The following is a 17,516-nucleotide window of genomic DNA, read 5'->3' on the forward strand; positions in this document are numbered from 1 at the left end:
GCTGCCTTTCAGCAGGACTGCCCAAATTGGCTGACAGTTACCATGCCTGGGGACAGTGGTGACTTCTCCAACTGTTAATAACAACAGTCCAAGCACACCCACAGAGTGATGCTGCTGAACTGAGAAGGTTTTTCAGTTGGAAACCAAAGGCAACTCTGTTTCACCCACACTTTTCCTCCAGTTAAGAAAACAAAACCAACTTATTGCCATGCCATAAAACACCCGTCAAGCCTCATCCCAGGATGATGGAGGGGTTATCTTCCACCCACCCAGCCCTTTAAAAACCAGGCATGTGTTGCACTGTAATCTCTGAGTGGCTGATTTAAATTCGTTGCTCATAATTGCCTGTTTGCTTCCAAGAGATATTTTCTTATAATTAAAATAACACTCAGACCTGCCTCTTTCTCTTTTCCCTCCCCCCGACTTTTAAATCCCTTCCAAAGCAGAGACCCAAAACTGATTGCCTGGCACATAATCAGTAGGAGAAACCTGAAGAGAACAGGCATTTAAATAGTTGATAAATGAAAGCATTACCATATGAAAGACCCTCAGCCTTCCCAAAGCAGCTCTAAAAACTGAAATGAGACACCTGTTCAGATTTAAAAAAATGTCAACAGCATCACACAGATTTGAAAAGTTTTTTTGCTATAAAGTCCTCCTTTTGCAGATCTCAATGTTGGACTCATTTCATGCTTACTTTACCTGGTCCTGGTGCTCTCCTGCCAGGGTCAATTTATCACAGGGCTTCTCCATTCTCACTGTTAGAGAACCTCCCTGCTGCACTGGAATCCCATCATTTCTCGTGCAGCTACATGGATGTGAAGGGCAGGTATCTGCTGTGCTGCATATTCCCTAGGTCACCTGTGGATCCAGAGGCTTCTGGCCCCTTTGCACCCTGTCCATTCACCCAGCAGCCAAAGAACAGGCTTGGAAGTGTGGCCTCCTTCTCAACACCCTGGCTGTAATCAGCCTCTTGCTTCACACAGGTTCCTAATTAGCTGTATTTAGTTCCCACAAGGCAGCAATTTGATACATATTTTATTTCAGTTTTCCAAGGAAAGTTCAGATTTTGTTTTCCAAACAGGACCTACTCAAAGGACCCTGCAGATGGAGCAGTGTGGGATGGTCAAGCTGCTGAAGGCTCAGCCTGGCTGTGCCTTTCCTTTTGGTAACTCCTTCAAAGCTTCTCTCAGACTATTTGGCAAGGCAACAGCATTGACACCTTCACCATAGAATTCACCTAAATTCCAGGAGCAAAAGACCTAAAATGGGAGAGGAGGAAAACCATGTCCTACAGAAGGCCCATGAGATCTGGAGCTGGGACAGCACAAGCAAGACCTCCAGAGAAGATGCTCTGCCTTTTCAGAGAGAATGGAAGGACATGAACTTTGTAGCAACAGACAAACAGAAGAGCCGGGAATGAGGATCTTAATCTAAAAATAAGTTCCAAGACAGACCTTGAGATTCATCTCCCTGCCAGTCCCTGCTCCCCACAGTCTGGCAGCCCAGCTGGATCTCATGCACAGCCCTGTGGAGCTGGCAGGAAAGTGGCTCCTGATGGCAGTGCATGGAGAAGCAGCTTTCTGGTCTGGAGTCTGACCAGAAAAGCTGGGGAAAATCCAGTTCTTGCAGAACTGAAGCAGCACATTTTGTTTTAATTTGTGGTGCAATATTTTCTTAAATTAGTTTCAGAGAAGAGCTGCAGAAATACTTTTGGAGAAGTAAACAAGAGCACCACCTTTCCTTTCAGTTTGTTCTTCAGCTATGAAGTTCTACAACTTTCCCAGAGATCAGCACCTGTTTTTTTTTTTTCTATAGAAATTGATACAGAAATTGTTCAGAAATATGTAATTCAAAACACATGGAGGGCTGACTCATCCTTTACCAATTCACTGACCCATCACCACGCTTTTCTTTTTTCAGCCACAACCATTCACCATGATTGCTTTTTTAACTGCATCACAGGAGTGTTTCAGACCTGGCCGTGCTGCACTGCAGTGGTGCCCCACAGGCTTCAAACCCAGACCAGAAGCTTTCAGCTGTTGTTCATTTAACCACAGTGAGGCAAGGCCAGAACATGAGGTCTGTGAGAAGCCTTGAGCAGCTCACATTTTCTGGGCTGGGCACAACCCAGAAACTGCCACCACTGTGCTGCTGTTCCACTCTGCCATGGGTTCATCACCTGGCACAGCACAGCCCTGCCCCAGGATCCTGATACCCTCACTGTGAACACCAAGTCCATTCAGCAGAGCAGGAGAAAAGCTGCTCAAATTAAATGAAAGGCTGAGATAAAGAATTAGCTGCAGGATGGGAGGAAAAGGTTCATTTTGAGGACTATTTCCAGGGACTATTTTATCTCGAGGTGTCACCATTCAAAAAAGAGCAATATCACTTTTGGCAAGCGTAAGTTTGGCAGGTAAGAATGTAAATAAGAGCACTCTATATTGCTGATCTGGGCTGTGCTGTAAAATGAAAAATACCATCCACCATTTTTAGCATCCAAGACTGCTAGCAGATGGTTCTTGCTCTGGGGCTGTAACTGAGCTGCTCAAACAAGTGCAGTTTGCTGCTCGGGGCTGAAAACTGGGGAAGGCCCATGGTCAGCCTGGCACCAGCAGCAGGGAGAGGACATCTGCTGCAGCACCTCCACACTGAGCCCCAGGAGCCCAGAATGTCCTGTTCACTGCAATTACATCTCATAAGGCAGAGACAAGATGGATGGATTTCTGCAGGAACAACTGAACTCAAAAATAACATGGAAACCTATTCAACTGTGTGTAGGCACCTCTGGGATCCCTACTGCTGTTGGAGCAGCTGCAGCTGGTATTGAAGGTCAGTGCACTCAGTTTTCCCTTTATGATTTGCATATTCTCACATCTAAGTAATGAATTTTAAGGGGAAAATGAATTTGCAGCTGCTTTGGGTATACTGCCAGTCCATAAGACACATGTGGTGTTTGGCACTCTGACAGAGAAGGCTCTCAGGGAGTGTGTGTTGTGTCACCACTTGGTCATATTTTCTCTCCAGGTCCATAAACTGAGAGACTGGCAGCAGAGCAGCCAGTGAGCAAGCAGTGAGTAAAACACTGTCTTTCACATTTCTTTGCTCTCTCTCCAGGACCAAAGGTGATGCTGAACACCAAGCAGCAGCTGGTCTAGGTCCACCCTCAGATCCTCAGGGCTGCTCCATAAATCCTTCCTGCTGTACCCTACTCTTCCCTGCAGCCAGCCTCATTCTGGCATGTGCATGGGCAGTTGTAATTTCAGCTCCAATTTTGGGTAATTTTGCTTTCCAAGCACTCTCCTTCCATCTGGGACAGGGCATGCACCAAGGTCAGTCAGTGCTTCTTGGAGCCATCTGCTGCCAACAGGAGCATCCCCAGGAAGGAATGATTTGACTTTAAATCTGAGCTGCTTCATCCTTAAAAATGTTCATCACTCAGCATTTTTTGATTTCTTTGCAGCTTGCTTTTAAGGTTTGCCTCACCACTTAAGGTCACTTTGCTGCTGCTTCCACGGTCAGTCCTGCAAAATGCTTAATTGGCAGGAGCTGGAAGCAGTACCAACCCCGGTGCAGCTGGCAGTAGAAACTGGATGTGACAGGAACAAGGCTGATTGAGCCTCTCAGGTTCAAAAAAACACACTTTTTTTACCAGGCTGCCACATTTCCCAGGCTGGGTGAGGGTGTACAGTGGTAACCATCACCTCTGCCACCCCCAAGCACTTGCCCTGTCACCCCCAAAGCTGGCAGGGATGGTGGAAGCGTTGGGTGGGCACTGTCCCCTGAGGCAGGGGACTCAGTGACTGAGGGGGAGGGACAGCACCAACCTGGCTCTGCTCTCCCACTCCCACCACACCCCACATGCCTCTGACACTGGACACAAACCACAGCCTTCCCAGTCACGTTGGTTTTGGTTTTTGCTGACTGAACTGTACAACAGTAAAAGAGAATTATATAGGAACATCTCCTGCTGTCAGCTTTATTTAGAACCCAAAAGTTCATTTCCTTTCTCTCCAATTTAACTTTGCATTTCCAATTGCCAGCAGCAGTCATGTCAATGCAGCACGGACATCACTGTATTGGAAAATAATTACAATGACAGATTTTGTTTTGCTGTGTGAGACCTTCCACTACTGAATCTAATTACTGCTGATACTTTATGAGCTCCTCCAGCACGAGATAATTGCTGCTTTCTCTTTTTATGAGGAAGAAATAATCAGTTGTCTTTTAAGGTGAGAAATACAAACAGCAATTAAATACCATGGTTCTCCATGCCCTCTCTCATCAGCTGGCAGCTCTCAGAAAGACAACACAGAAAAAGGTTAGACTTCATTTATTGTTTGCCCCAAATACATCGTTTGAAAAGGAGGGAATAAGAACACTCCTAAATGATCAATAGTTTCCCCAGGTTAGGAAATGTGTATTTTATTATGGAGAAGCAGGAGCAGCTCACCAGCAAAGCTGTTTGCTCACAAGTCACAATGCTCAGCATCATCACCCAGCCCTTTGCAGGATCTGGCCACAGGAAAAGGTGTAGGGACAGCAACAGGCTTGAGCATCAGGGGGCACAAAACCACACTTAACTCTACCAAAACCTGCTGCTTTGGACACCTTTCACCTCTTCCAGTGTCTCTAAAAATATGTATTAAATGTATGAACCTTTTAAACTTCCTGCTACCCCATCAGCAGGGGACCCCTGGTTACAGCATCACATGGGGAGAAAGAAGATGGAGCAGAAGGAAACTCCCCATCCCTGAAAGTGCCCACGGCCAGGCTGGATGGGGCTTTGTATTCCACTGGTCTAGTGGAAGGTGTCCCTGCCCATGGTGGAAACTTGATGAGGTTTAAATTCATTCCAAACCCAATGTATCCTGTTTGAGACAGGTTTCTCTACCATCCACAACAGCTTATTTTCTGTTGGGTTTTCTTTTTCCCTGCTTCTTTACCTGAACAAAGTGCCTGCCTTTGAATAATTCATTGATGAGGTTTGTACCACTTTGTTCACAAAATCACAGTGGGGAGCAGTGTTTTTCATTAAAGACTTCTTTACCAGCTCCTCTGTGTGATGGAGTTTTGCTCTGCTTGGTCCCTTGCCAGAATTCTGCCAGGCAGTGAAGAGCAGCACACCCCATGGGCTGATAAAATGAGGGGACAGGAGGATGCTGGGGCAACACTCCCTCACCTGGCTTGGGAAATGTCTGCATTTGAGATGAAGTGTTGTGATCCTTCAGTGTCACAGGAGGTAGGTGCCTCCAGTGCTCCTGAGTTCCCTGTTTCTCTCCACAAAACCATGACTGAGGTGACCTGCTCAGATTTAGGTAATGAACCTTGACCTGTTGCAATTAAGGCAGGTGAATCCTGCCACAATTTGCTGAATCAAGGAGGGAGAAAGTTGTTCTTCTTATGAGTGGGTTTGGATTATGAATAACCATCCTGTTTCTGCTGCAGATGTCTCATGCAAGGTAACACCCAAATGCTTAGATGCCTAATTTATAAGCAGGGAATAGACCATCTTCCTCTTGCAAAATATTAGGAAGAATTAGTCATATATATTCACATCACATTGGAAAAGCAGTGGTGGAAGGCATCACGAACAGCAAGCTGGAATGAATTACTAAGAGCTTTATTAGCATGTTAACATTTATTTAAAGTACATAGTTGGCAAACCTGATGGTCATGAAAATTGCTAATAATGAATATAAATGAGACATGAACAAACTTAATTGTAAAAAAATGAACTATTGGTGTTGTCCTGATTTTTTTAACTCTTTCATAATGTTGATTAAAAAAAAATCACTAACGCTTCAGACAGATCAGTGCTTGGCCAAAGACTTTTGCCTTTAATTTATTATGGCAAGACATCAACATGTTAAATATGTGCCTTCACTTTCCATGCTGCCTTCCTGCCAAACATCAAAATGGATGGATTTTGATCAAACAGGGAAATCAAGCTCTTTACTCAGCAGCAAGAGCAGAGACAAATTTGCCATTTCCCATTCTAACTCCTGAAACTGCTTAACATTGTCACTTCTTTAATGTGGAGTAATATGAGTTTCTCTTTTAGCTTCAAAGATAGATGGAAGGGAGATTTCAATTTGGATTGTTCGCAGGAGGGCTGTAGTTGGATTGGGAAGTACTTACAGCTGCTTGGAAAAAGCAAAACCTTCATCACTGGCTTGGCCCTCAGCACACTACCTTAGTGCTCAGCAGTGAAGAGGAAAACTACTTTTTATTCATTGTGGTACAAAAGAACAATTCAAATATGGTTGAAGGTGGAAGTGGGAGAAGGGATTGATTATCCTGAGGCAATAAATATCACTGATACAGCCCAGTTGCACTATTAATTGGCGTGGAAGGACAGAAAAAAATTTCATAGGAACTAAAGCTCTATAACCACTTTTCTCAGCCTGGTAAGACAACAAATGAGTGGTGCACATATTTACATGGTTCATCAGCTCAGATTTGATAAGAATCCATAAATGAACTTCAGTATACTTTTTGATCAGTGTCACTGTCTGTAACAGTCCAGTATCATTAACATTCATGATGGATTTTTAAGGACTTAGGGCTACTTTGCACATATAAACCAGGTTGTTATGTCTTGGTTTTGGTGCTTGCATGATTCCTCTGCAGTCCTTCAAACACACAGCCTTCTAGTTTCTAATAGAGCAGCTTCACACATGAGCAACTGTATTTGGAAAGCAGGATGCTTTCCAAGGTGGAAGCTGGATTAAAGGCAGCTCTATATGATGAAGTTTCCAAAATCCTCCCAGTGATGCTAACAACAGCTCATGCATTCAAAATCCCACCCGAGGGACCCAGAGGCCGTGTTGTCTGCAGACCAGGAGGACACAGCACTGCTGAAGAGGACGGGGACCTTTCTGATTTATGTGCTCTCTTAATGCAACTTTTACGCCACTCCGAGCCTGTGGAACCTGAGGTGCAGGAAGGAGCACTCACCCGTTTGGTGTAGTCCATGGCCTTCAGGATGGACAGGTTCAGCATCTCCAGGGAGGCCAAAACATCTTCATAGTCTCCCATATGGTCAGCAAAATAGTCTGGGAAAACCAAGAGAAGCATGCTGGGAACATGTTAATATAACCTGAGGCTACTTGGCACAGCAGGATCTGCTGTTGGTGGTGACAGACACCTGAGAGGATGGTGCCAGGGCTATTTTTATACTCTGTATCTCAGCCAAAGCAATAATTTGATTCCCCCGAAGTCTGGGACCATTGCAAAAAGCAGATGTAAGACCCAGTAGCTCCCATTGAAAACAACTCCTCAGGTTCTTTATTTCTGTCCTATTTCTGCATTTGATTGTATATGCTCCCTCTCCCTCCGACTGATGGCATGGAGGAAGAGCCCTCAAAAGAAATCCCCTCCCTGTTCCTTTGACATTCTTTGCCACGCAAAGCATCCAAAAACCTCCCAATTCACCCCAATTTATATGAGCTGAGACTGGCCTTACTTCTTTCCCTACATTCCTATCACATTTACACCTCAGCCCACAATCACAGGTTGAACAAGCTCTTGAGAGTAAAATATGCCTTGAAAGGAAGAGAACAGAGCTGCAAGCTGGGCCCAAAATCACATGTTCTCCACAGAGAGGGAGCCACATTTTCTCTGTGCCATCCTTGTCCTTTCCCTGTTTCTGGTGACTGACACAGGGAACAGCAAAAAGCTGTTCCTTAAAAGCCACCAGTGCTGTTCCTCAGCACTAGGACGTGGAGTTTCACACTGAGGTGACATCCCTGTGGAGTGCAGCAAGACATAAACTTCAGGAAACAATCCCACTAATTAGGTTTTCTTGGCTTAATTAGAAGTGCCTATAGCTATTTACAGTCTGAGAACATATCCAAAGGGAAGATTTTGGCAGAAACTGGAATGTCACAACATGACTGACAGCAGCTGTTCCACGATAAGTAAACAGCTTACTCTCATTGCAGTGTGCTTGTTTGGTTTTTCCTTCCTATTTGGGAAAGAAAAACAGAGCAGATCTGATAGATTTTTTCTAAGTCCTGAAATAAAAAGCCCAGCCATTTCAGGAGAAAGGAGCTGTTGTGGGCATACCATAACCCTTGAGACTGACCAAGGAGCACATGAGAGGAGAACAGAGTTGACTTCAACAAAGTATTCAGCTCTGCTGGTTTAGTGTTTTTTATTCATGTGAAGCTACAGGGCTCAAGAAATAATGTTTAAGATGCTCCCAACATTTTATAACACACAATCCATTTCAAGAGGGACACCACAGCTCCCATTTAGACAAACTGAGGGTTTATGTTTAATGCTTAGAAGAGAAGCAAGCAAATAAATCACAGGCAAGGGCAGGTATTCAGCAGATAACAGATCTTAGGCAGGAACTTGTGCTGATTGATCCTTTCTCTGGCTTCCTCCTAGCTTTCCCCAGGAGGTGATGGGTTTATCTCCCTTCTCTCCTGGCAGCTTCACCCCTGGGAGAGGCAGTGAGATGGGATCACACTGGGTGACAGCCATGTAATTTCCTGATTTTATCAGAGTGATGGAGAAAGCCGTGTCAGGTCAAGCAATGCCACTGTTCCTCCTGGGTTTCCTGGCAAAGTTGATGGTTCAAGCTGTGGGGGTTTGATTTCTTGGGTCAGCTGGCAAGGAGACCTAATGCAGTAAGAATGGAGGGATGGGAACAAGCCCATCATGTCCTCTAACCAAAAGGATTTTATGTAAGTCTTTGTTTCTTGCATACCAAAACAAGGAGAAGCAGGAATAACCACTGGAAAGGGGAAATGTTGCTGCTTTTGGTGCTAGCTTGGATGCTCAGAATGGCGTGGGCAGGGGTTGAGTACATCAGGAGGGGAGAAACTCTGGACAATGTCCTGGTGCAGGCACATCCATGGACAGAGAAGTCTTTAAGGTATCAGGAATAAGGAGCAACTGCCTGGTGCTGGCACAGTAACCCCATCTGTGTCTGCACAACCCACTCCCAGCCAGACTTCCAAAGGCTGCAATTAGTGGCAAAGTGATGAAGGTAAAGGGTGAAGACCTGCTGAGGTTGCTTCATATGTTCTTCTGCATCCTGGCACAGGAGGGGAGGAGAAGAGACGGATGAGCTTTCTGCAAGGCCACACACCTCTCTTCCCATCTCCTCCCAAAAAGCTGGGATGCAGAAAATAATTCCCAATATCAAGCATCCATAGAAAAACACACCTGAGTGAACAGTTTGAGTCACCTTCTATTGAAGCAAATCCCTTCAGAAATCCCAGCAGGAAACTTTCCCTTTCTGGTCAAAGTGTGGGACAAAATATCACAGATTTTCTGTTCAACCTTTAATTTTGGCAAGCTGTGGGAGGTACAGCAGAGGTAGTGCACCCCTCAGGCAGCCTGCTGGGAAACATGAAGGCTGGCCTAGGGAGAAACCTGTTGCAGGTATTGCAGAGGGATTAGGGTTTATTGAACTTCAGGGCGAAGCTGGAAGCCATGACATCTCCAGAAATTAAACTCCAGCTTGTTATTGAATGGGATCCACATGCTTTGCTTATCTCTAACCCCATTTGTGTTGCAAGAAAATTAAAAAAGTTCTGCCAATTTTCCTGTGGAGTAAGGAGCAGAGCAGCAGGGCTGAGATCCCCAGCTCCACAGCTGCCACAGCATTGCAATCTGTACTGGGTTTCATGCAACCTTTGAAGACTCTCATGCACACAATGATTGCTTTTGCCCAAAAGGAGAGATGCACTCACCACACAGCTCCTTGGTGTCCACATTGCTGGGAGATGGGGAGAACGAGGCAAGGGAGGAAGCAGGAAGAAAGAAAGAAAAAGAAAGAAAGAAAGAAAGACAACTTTAATGTAAAGGACAGATGAAGGTTACAGTTAAAATTCTCACAGGCTTAACTCCAGATGCCTTCCTGCAACATCACCCACCTCCTCAGCATCCCCCAGCCATCAGTGGGGACAGCCTGTGGAGAAGAGAAGGGTTGGTGTCACTCAGGGCATCTTCAGCATTTGTGCAGCTGGAACAGGTTCACAAGTTATTTTGCATATTCCCTGAGAGGGAAATGGGTACTTGTACATCCCCCCTGAGGGGGGACCTTTGCCCAAGGGGGACCCAGCACACTTGGCACATCAACTCCTCTGACTTCCCTACAAACATCCAGCCTGGCAACATCCTGGTGAGACACTTGATATGGTACAGGAATGTGTCTGTTCCCATTTATTCAGAATAAAAATTTGCAAAATATACTTTTCTCCATGGACCAATTCTCCTAATTCTGCCCTTGTGAAGCAGCTCTTGCCTGGGACTCCCTCCAGACAAAACTGCACAATTACTTCTTAACACATGAACATTTAGTTTATGTAACAACATCTCAACAGACAACCTGCTTGGGAAATAAAGATTGCTGCTAATTTTTGTGCCTCCTATTCCCACACAATCATTAGTGCCATTCAAGGACTGGAACGATCCCTTAACAGAATGTTATTTTATCCATTCATTTGTATCCTGGAAAGTTATTTCTTTAACTAAACTCACCCCTGCTCTGTCTAACCTGCCAGCATAAGTGGATTAGGGATTTCACTGACAGCATCCTCCTGCAGCCCTGCCTTGATGCCCAGATCCAGGCAAACACAAATGTCTTGAGCTCAGGAGATGCTGCCTGACAGAAGTGAGCTGCCCACCCTGTCTCCTGCTGAAAAAGCACCTGGTACTGAATCACACCCTCTTTGGGTAGGTGGTGCCTGCCACGGTGTGAAGAAGTCACCTCCTGTCTGGGGACCCTCGTGGTGCAAGGCACAGCTGCAGGGGTGGCTCCTGTGGCAGCACTTGCCTCTCTCTGCAGCATGACCTGCACTACTCATCTCCATTCTCTTGGAGACTTGTCTTCCTTAAAGCCTGGAGTTACATCCCTGAGTCCTACAAACCCCCCTGGGGATGCCGTGGGCTTAGCTTCCCTGATGAGATGTTCTCATGCCAAATCACTGAATCCACAGGTACAAACACTGTGAACAGAGCCAGTCCTGATCCCAGGAGCTCTGGCAATGCCCAGAACTTTGGCAGAGTGTTTACCACCACGGAACTTCAGCAATGCAGCAGCAGAGAAATTCAGGTGAGACCCCAGCAGATGCATTTCCAACATTGGCACTGCCCGTGCCAGCCCCAGGACCAGGGCTGGTTGTTCACCAAAGCTCTCCCCAGCACACAGCCTGGGAAGTCAAATGCTGGTTTCAGGCACATGCATAAGAGTACTTTTGACATCAGCATCACCCATGAAGTGCTTCAATAATATTTTTTAGAAGACAGTTATTGTTTATAAACAGCTACTGATGTGGTTATGGGTTTGCAGCTAGGGCATGTTACTGAGAAAAAAAATCTATTATTGTATTCCATGTGATTTCTGCATTGTAATAATTGATCTGCTGATGTCAAAGTTGGTCTTTTATTTCCTCACATCTTGCCGTTGTGTGATTTAAATTGTGCTTGAATGTTAACTCGGCTGGGAAATTGATTTTAATTTTAAGCCATCTTGCCTTCAGAATAAGCCTAATGAAAGAAATTAGTGAAGTCACAAGGTGATAAAAAGTCATAAGCTTAATAAAAAAAATGATAATGTTCAGATGAAAAACTGTAAGGAGAAATCAGTGGGTACTTGAGCAGGCTGTTTCCATCCCCCAGGAGTTTTCCTGCTGGGAACATTGCTGACACAGAGCCACGTCCCCACCACTCTTACAGGGGAGCTGCACAGCAAAAGCCATGTGCAATACCCAGCTACAAAACAATTTACAAGCTGATCTGGTGGTTTAATACTTTAGTAACTAAGACCCACCATGGGTTATGCCAGTAGGGATTTTTATAATGCAAATATTGAGGATCTGGGGTTCAGGCCTGGTGAAATGGGAGGTGGCAGGTCCTGACGAGCTCCCTTGTCATCCCTAACCCTTTATCCCAGAGCTTCCCTTCAGAGGATGTTTTGGGAGCAATCACGTATCACACATCCCGTCAGCAGAAAAACATTTAGGTGAGCATTAGTTGCCAATTTTTTTTTTTTCAGATGCCACACATTTAACAGTCCTGCACACAGCAATAAGCTAAAAAAAAAAAAAAATCACGACAAGTTATTCTCATGTTTTCAAGAAAAAGACTGAAAAAGTCTTTCAAGTACTGGGACCCTTGGCTGTGAATTAGCTTTCGATTTTTATTACATTAATAATATGACTAATTCAAGAGCTTATTGAAGCCATAACCTAACTAGCTAAGCAGAATATAATGAAGTTTAAGTAGAAATGAAGGAATAATTAAAGATTTCTGTGTCATACAATTTTTTTCTGCATAGTAGAGACCACATCTATTTGATCTTGTTCCAAAACAAAAGCCTTTCTTTTAAAGGAGAAAAAAAAAATTAAGAAAATCCAAGTATTTTTAAAAATCCAGGCCTTTTCTCTGTTTTCCAAGCAATGAGGCTGTAGCATGGAGCAGCACAACCCTGCACCTCCAGTCCTGCTGGGGCTGTGCACCCTCTGAGGTTACTTTCCAAGGCAAAGACATACTTTGGAGATCCTCCATTTGCCATTTGAGGCCTAATTGCTACAACAGAAATAAGAGGCAAACACAAGATTTCAACCCAGATCACCTCCTGAAAAGGCAGAGCCCCAGCCATGAACTACTTTGGCCAAAAAAAGAGAATGTTTATTGCTCACCACTCCCCCCCATTTAAAGACACTGGGATCATTTGACCAGATAAATATATTGACAGTAGGGAAACAGTTTTCTCTCCTGGTTCACATCCAACTATTTCAAAGAAAAAGGAAAGACCTCTAAGCATGATAGTCCCCCTGTGTATGTGGGAGTTTAAAGAGCAATGACCATGCTGTGAAAGCATCCCCCCAGTGGGCTTAATTAAGTGAATTTGTCCAGAGAATAATTACTGATGCATGACTCCTAGGAGCAAGAGGCTGCTTACTGCTCCTGCCTATCTGAGAAAGAAAAACATTTCTCCCCACAAAGCCCCACCCAGTGTTAAATTGTGGTTTGATGAGCCCCTGAGCTAATGAGGATCCCTGGGAAGTCACATCTCTCTCTTGCTGTGTCCCTGATTGTGAATTGTCCATGGACAGGCTTTTCTCAGAACTGTCCTCTACTGATTCTGCTGCTTTTCCATCAGTTTATAAGCTTTTTGTTTGTTTGTTTGTTTCTGTATGTGCCTTTCTTTAAACATGCTGCCATCTTTGAGACTTTATCCCAGGAAGAAGGCACCATCAGACAGCAGATGTTACACCAGGGTGTCCAACAGCCCAGGGATTGTGGCTCAAGCTGAGCACCCCACCCCAGCAGCCAGACCTCTGGGGGGGTGATAACACCATGCAACCTCCAGGTCTTGGGTCAGAACCTCCAGCTCATTGATCCAGATCAGACTAACACTTTGTTAAAGCAAATCATTGTTTTCCACTGGGGAAAAAAACATCTGGAAATTCCCCAGAATGATGATGATGATGATGATGATTTACATTAGCCCTCAATAATCAATCCCAGTGGAGCAGAGCACAGGAGGGGGTTACCCAGAGAACATCCCAGGAGGTCTCAGCATGGCAAAGTGAGGGATGTTCTGGTCCTGGGCTGCTGCTGACCTGCAGAGGTTCCTTCCAACAAACACAGCCAGGAGTCTGCAATCCAGCCTCTCTCACCCTCTTTCCCAGCAACCCCCTGCCTCCCTAAGGCAAGGCTGGTGGCCTCTGTCTTGCTGTCATTAACATTTTTCCAGACTTCAGCTGAAGAGAGGAGAGGAAAAGTTATCTCAGAACAAGAAAGATAATGTGGAGGAGTGGAGCATGAAATTCCCTTCCTGGGTTTCAGCTTAGCCAAAGGAAAGGTGTCCCAGGCACTCCCAAGGGGCAGTACAGTCAAAAACATAATGGGAATTCAGAAGTTGCAAATACATCAAAGTCTCATCTTCACATTTCTCATGCAAATATCTGCCTGGATATGCTGCTCAAATGCTGCTCAGTGCCCGATCAGCTTCAGCTGAAGATAATAACCCTTTTCCTTGGGCAGATGAAAGGTTTGCATCAGCAGCCACACGGCTTAGTCACTTCACCAGCACCGAAAATGGAGGGGTTTTTTTTCCCTGAAATCACGTTCTACTTTTATTTCCATCTTTTATTCACAGCTTTGGGTTTGCTACAAGGCTTCAAACGAGCACGGAAACAAATTATCCTCTAGCATTAGCCACCTGCAGAACTCATTTTCATTTAGGAAAGACTAAAAAACAACAAGTGCAGCTGGAAAATATTATTATATCTGATGATAAGGCTTCTAGTCCCATCAGCAACAGTGCTGTGTTATCTCAACACCTCAGAAGTGGCAAATATGCATCCAGATGCCTATTAAGGGGTCACAGATGGTCACTTCTGATCATTAGTTTCTGAACTCAATAAACATTTTTTACACAAACCCCAGAGTGAGAGAAAATATTCCAGACAGAGCAAGAGAAATACCAAATACTGGATGCCAGTCAGGAGCTGAATAATTCTAAAGAATTACACAACTTTCCAAGCCCATCATTGTATCTGCTGGCGAATCCTGGTAAATCCTTCCCAAGACTTATCCAAGTATCTCCCCTTTACTCACCTGCTTGCTTAAGAAAAAAACTCAAACCACTTTTATGGTATTACTTTAAAAAGACTTCCAAAATCTGGTGTGCCACATGCAAATAAGCAGCAGAAACCAGATGCCAAAACTGTCCACAACCTGAAGGGCATGCAGCCACCTGCAGCTTCGAATGACACAGGCAGAGAAGGATTCAGAACATGTATCAGTTTTGGCTTTTATTTCTTTAGCTGTGGCAAGCTGGCAATTAAGGCTTTGGTGCCCACCTGGCTTTACTTTGAGGATGGTCTTTATCTGCTGCCAAACGTCCCTGTTTCTTGCATGACATGAATTTGGGGTGTACTTCACAGGAGTAATTCTAAGGTGCACACACCGGTGCAAGCACAATAGCCCTGCTCTCTATTCTGTGCAACAATAAAGAGAGTGAGCAGTGAGTCTGAAATAACCCAGCAGGTATTTGCTTTTTCCAGTGGGGCAGAAAGCCCATGAGGCATGAGCTGACACAGGGTTCATCATTCCCCCCTGTCTAGAGGTTTCTCCCCACATCCATATTATATGAAAGAGGAAAAGTTTTGCAGGGGGCATGTGGATCACCACCTAACTGGGACAAGTCCAGCACTGAAGCACAGTGATTTAGATTAAAACACCTATGGAGAACAGCTCCTATGGGGGCTCCTGAAGAGGAGAAAAATGCTGCCTTCTCCAAAGCAAAACTAATAACTTTCTCCTTCCCTTGGCATGTGCTCCATCACTGAGCACCTGGTGAGCACAGTAGGGGCCTCTAAAAGCCCAGCAACAAAACATGTTTTTCTCCAAAGCCCTGGTAACATAGAGAAAAAAAAAAAAATAGAATTGCCCAGAACGAATTGCCCAGAAATACAGAGAAGCAAAAGGAGGATTTTGTATGAAGTTCTCACATATTAATTTTGGATTACAGTCTCATCACCTGAGGTGTAGGACTGGGGTTTATAATACATTCTATGTACTTTGAGAGATGGTCTCTTTCCTCCTTATTGCCCTTGCTATCAAAAGGATTTTCACTCATCAGTTGGAAAGCTGAAGTCTAGTGCCCCCCAAGGCTGTTCTGCTCACCTGAACCTGGGGTTTGGCTTCTTCCTGCTCCTTGCACATCTTTTCTTAGGATTTAGACAGATGATGACCAAGACAGGGGCAGCTTTGCTTCTTTCCACACCATGTGACAGGTGTAGCTCTCTGCTCAGCAGGATGGAAGGTGAGCAGCACAGTACACCTGCATTCAGGCCCACTGGATAGTCATGTTTCAGTATTTAATATACTTTATTACTAATATTTTCACATGGTTTTCTCTGCAGCTCCTTGCCTTTTTAAACCACCTGAGTTCTCATTAGCTCAAGTGCTGCCCAGGTCCAGTTTCCAAACACATCCACCCACGTTCACTGCAAATGCTGGAGCCCAAAGCTGTGAGCTCTGCACTGTGTGCTTTCTTCTGGAGCACCAGGGCAGCAGAGTCCTCATTAAAATCCAGTAATCTGGAAAACACTGATTTTTCAAGGTAAACTGAACCGACCTTCTATACAAACAAGCACAGTAAATCTGGTAGGCTCAGGATAAAATACACTCCTTTATTCATCCTGCTTCAAGGCCGTTCCCTCCTTGCACAACATAACCCTGTGAAGCTGCTGCAGAGTCACACAGGGACTTGCTCTGCCTGCAGAAGGCAGAGAGAGAATCCAGGAGGTCTCAGCTCCCTGCCCTGGGCTCACCCTGCCCAAGCCAGACAAAAAGCATCTCAGATAGCCAACTCTGTGCTTTCAGCATCACCAAAGATGTTCTTTTAGGTGACCTGTTACCATGGGGAAGATCAGCAGAAGATCTTTACTACCTTCTCTTCCTCCTCCTTGATGTGGAAACCCCTGGCAGATCCCTGAGTGTGTCTGGTGGCTCTCCTGGGGACAGTCACAGCCTCAGCAAAGCAGCTCAGCAGCCTGCAGCCACTGTCCAGCCCAGCCTGCCGGGTTTAGAGGCAGAGCTGCCCACTGGAGTCCTTCCCACCGTGCCAGAGCCTGAGCTTAGCTCAAAACAGCTTTCATACACTCATAGGAAGGTGTCTGTGTTACAAATCCCATTCCAGATCTGATTGCAAAAGAAAGGCAGAGAGGGAAAAAAAGGGTGGTTACCAGTGAACGCTGACTCCTAATTGATATGTCATGAGGATGAACACCCCCAGATGGGTGGCACACATCCAAAAATGCCTGGTCTTGCTCCAAGAAGCCTGTGATACTGGAGTGCAGATGCCCTGCAAAAAGGCAGTTGCCATAGCACTCCACACGAGCAGTAATTAGGGATGTGATGGGAAGATGTCTCTTCTCTAGCCAGTGACCTGCAATACAGTTGCCTTCATCTTGTAGTAGTAATAAGCATTATAAAAATGACATGAGGAGGCTACTGAACCTGCTAAATACAAGCCCTCAAGTCCCATACCATCCAAGTGCAGCTATGGATGCAGCAGCTGAAGGGCCCTCTGTGACCTCATTACTCAGCTGGTCTGAGCATGGTGCTGAAAACACCAAGCTTGTGAGTTTGATCCCCATAGGCACCATTCACATAGGAGCTGGACTCAATAATCCTTGTGGAACCCTTCCAGTGCAGAATATCCTGTGAAATCTCAGGTGCTGCTCTTCTTTTGGGTTCATCCTCACCTCTCCTGGCAGAGCCACTTACCTCCACTACAGTTTTACACTCATCACAGTCTTCAAGGAAAGGGTTTTGGTTTGGGTTTTCCTGGCTTTGAAAAATGGGGAAACTCTCCTGCAGTGACATCTCAGACTCTCTCAGAGGCTCCCAGCAGTGACCCTGCTGGCTCCCAGGGAACATGGACCATGTCCCTGCTCCTCTCCCCATGGGGAGGGCAGGGTGAGGAGCAATGAGCACCAGCTCCATACACACACACTGGGCTTGGTTTGCCTGTG

General features: G+C 45.3%; 1 protein-coding gene across 1 annotated transcript in view; it reads right to left on the reverse strand.

The window, feature by feature from the left end:
• The window catches only part of NECAB2 (N-terminal EF-hand calcium binding protein 2), a 73,421-nt gene that overhangs the window by 7,680 nt on the left and 48,225 nt on the right, over window positions 1-17,516 (reverse strand). Inside the window, exons 4-5 of the mRNA XM_062500194.1 lie at window positions 9,711-9,736; window positions 6,961-7,058 (exon numbers count right to left, since the gene is read on the reverse strand). Of these exons, the coding sequence (XP_062356178.1) occupies window positions 6,961-7,058; window positions 9,711-9,736 (124 nt within the window). The remainder of the gene's footprint in view (window positions 1-6,960; window positions 7,059-9,710; window positions 9,737-17,516) is intronic.

The sequence above is a fragment of the Cinclus cinclus genome, chromosome 11 (assembly GCF_963662255.1).
Source record: "Cinclus cinclus chromosome 11, bCinCin1.1, whole genome shotgun sequence".
Lineage (NCBI taxonomy): Eukaryota > Metazoa > Chordata > Aves > Passeriformes > Cinclidae > Cinclus > Cinclus cinclus.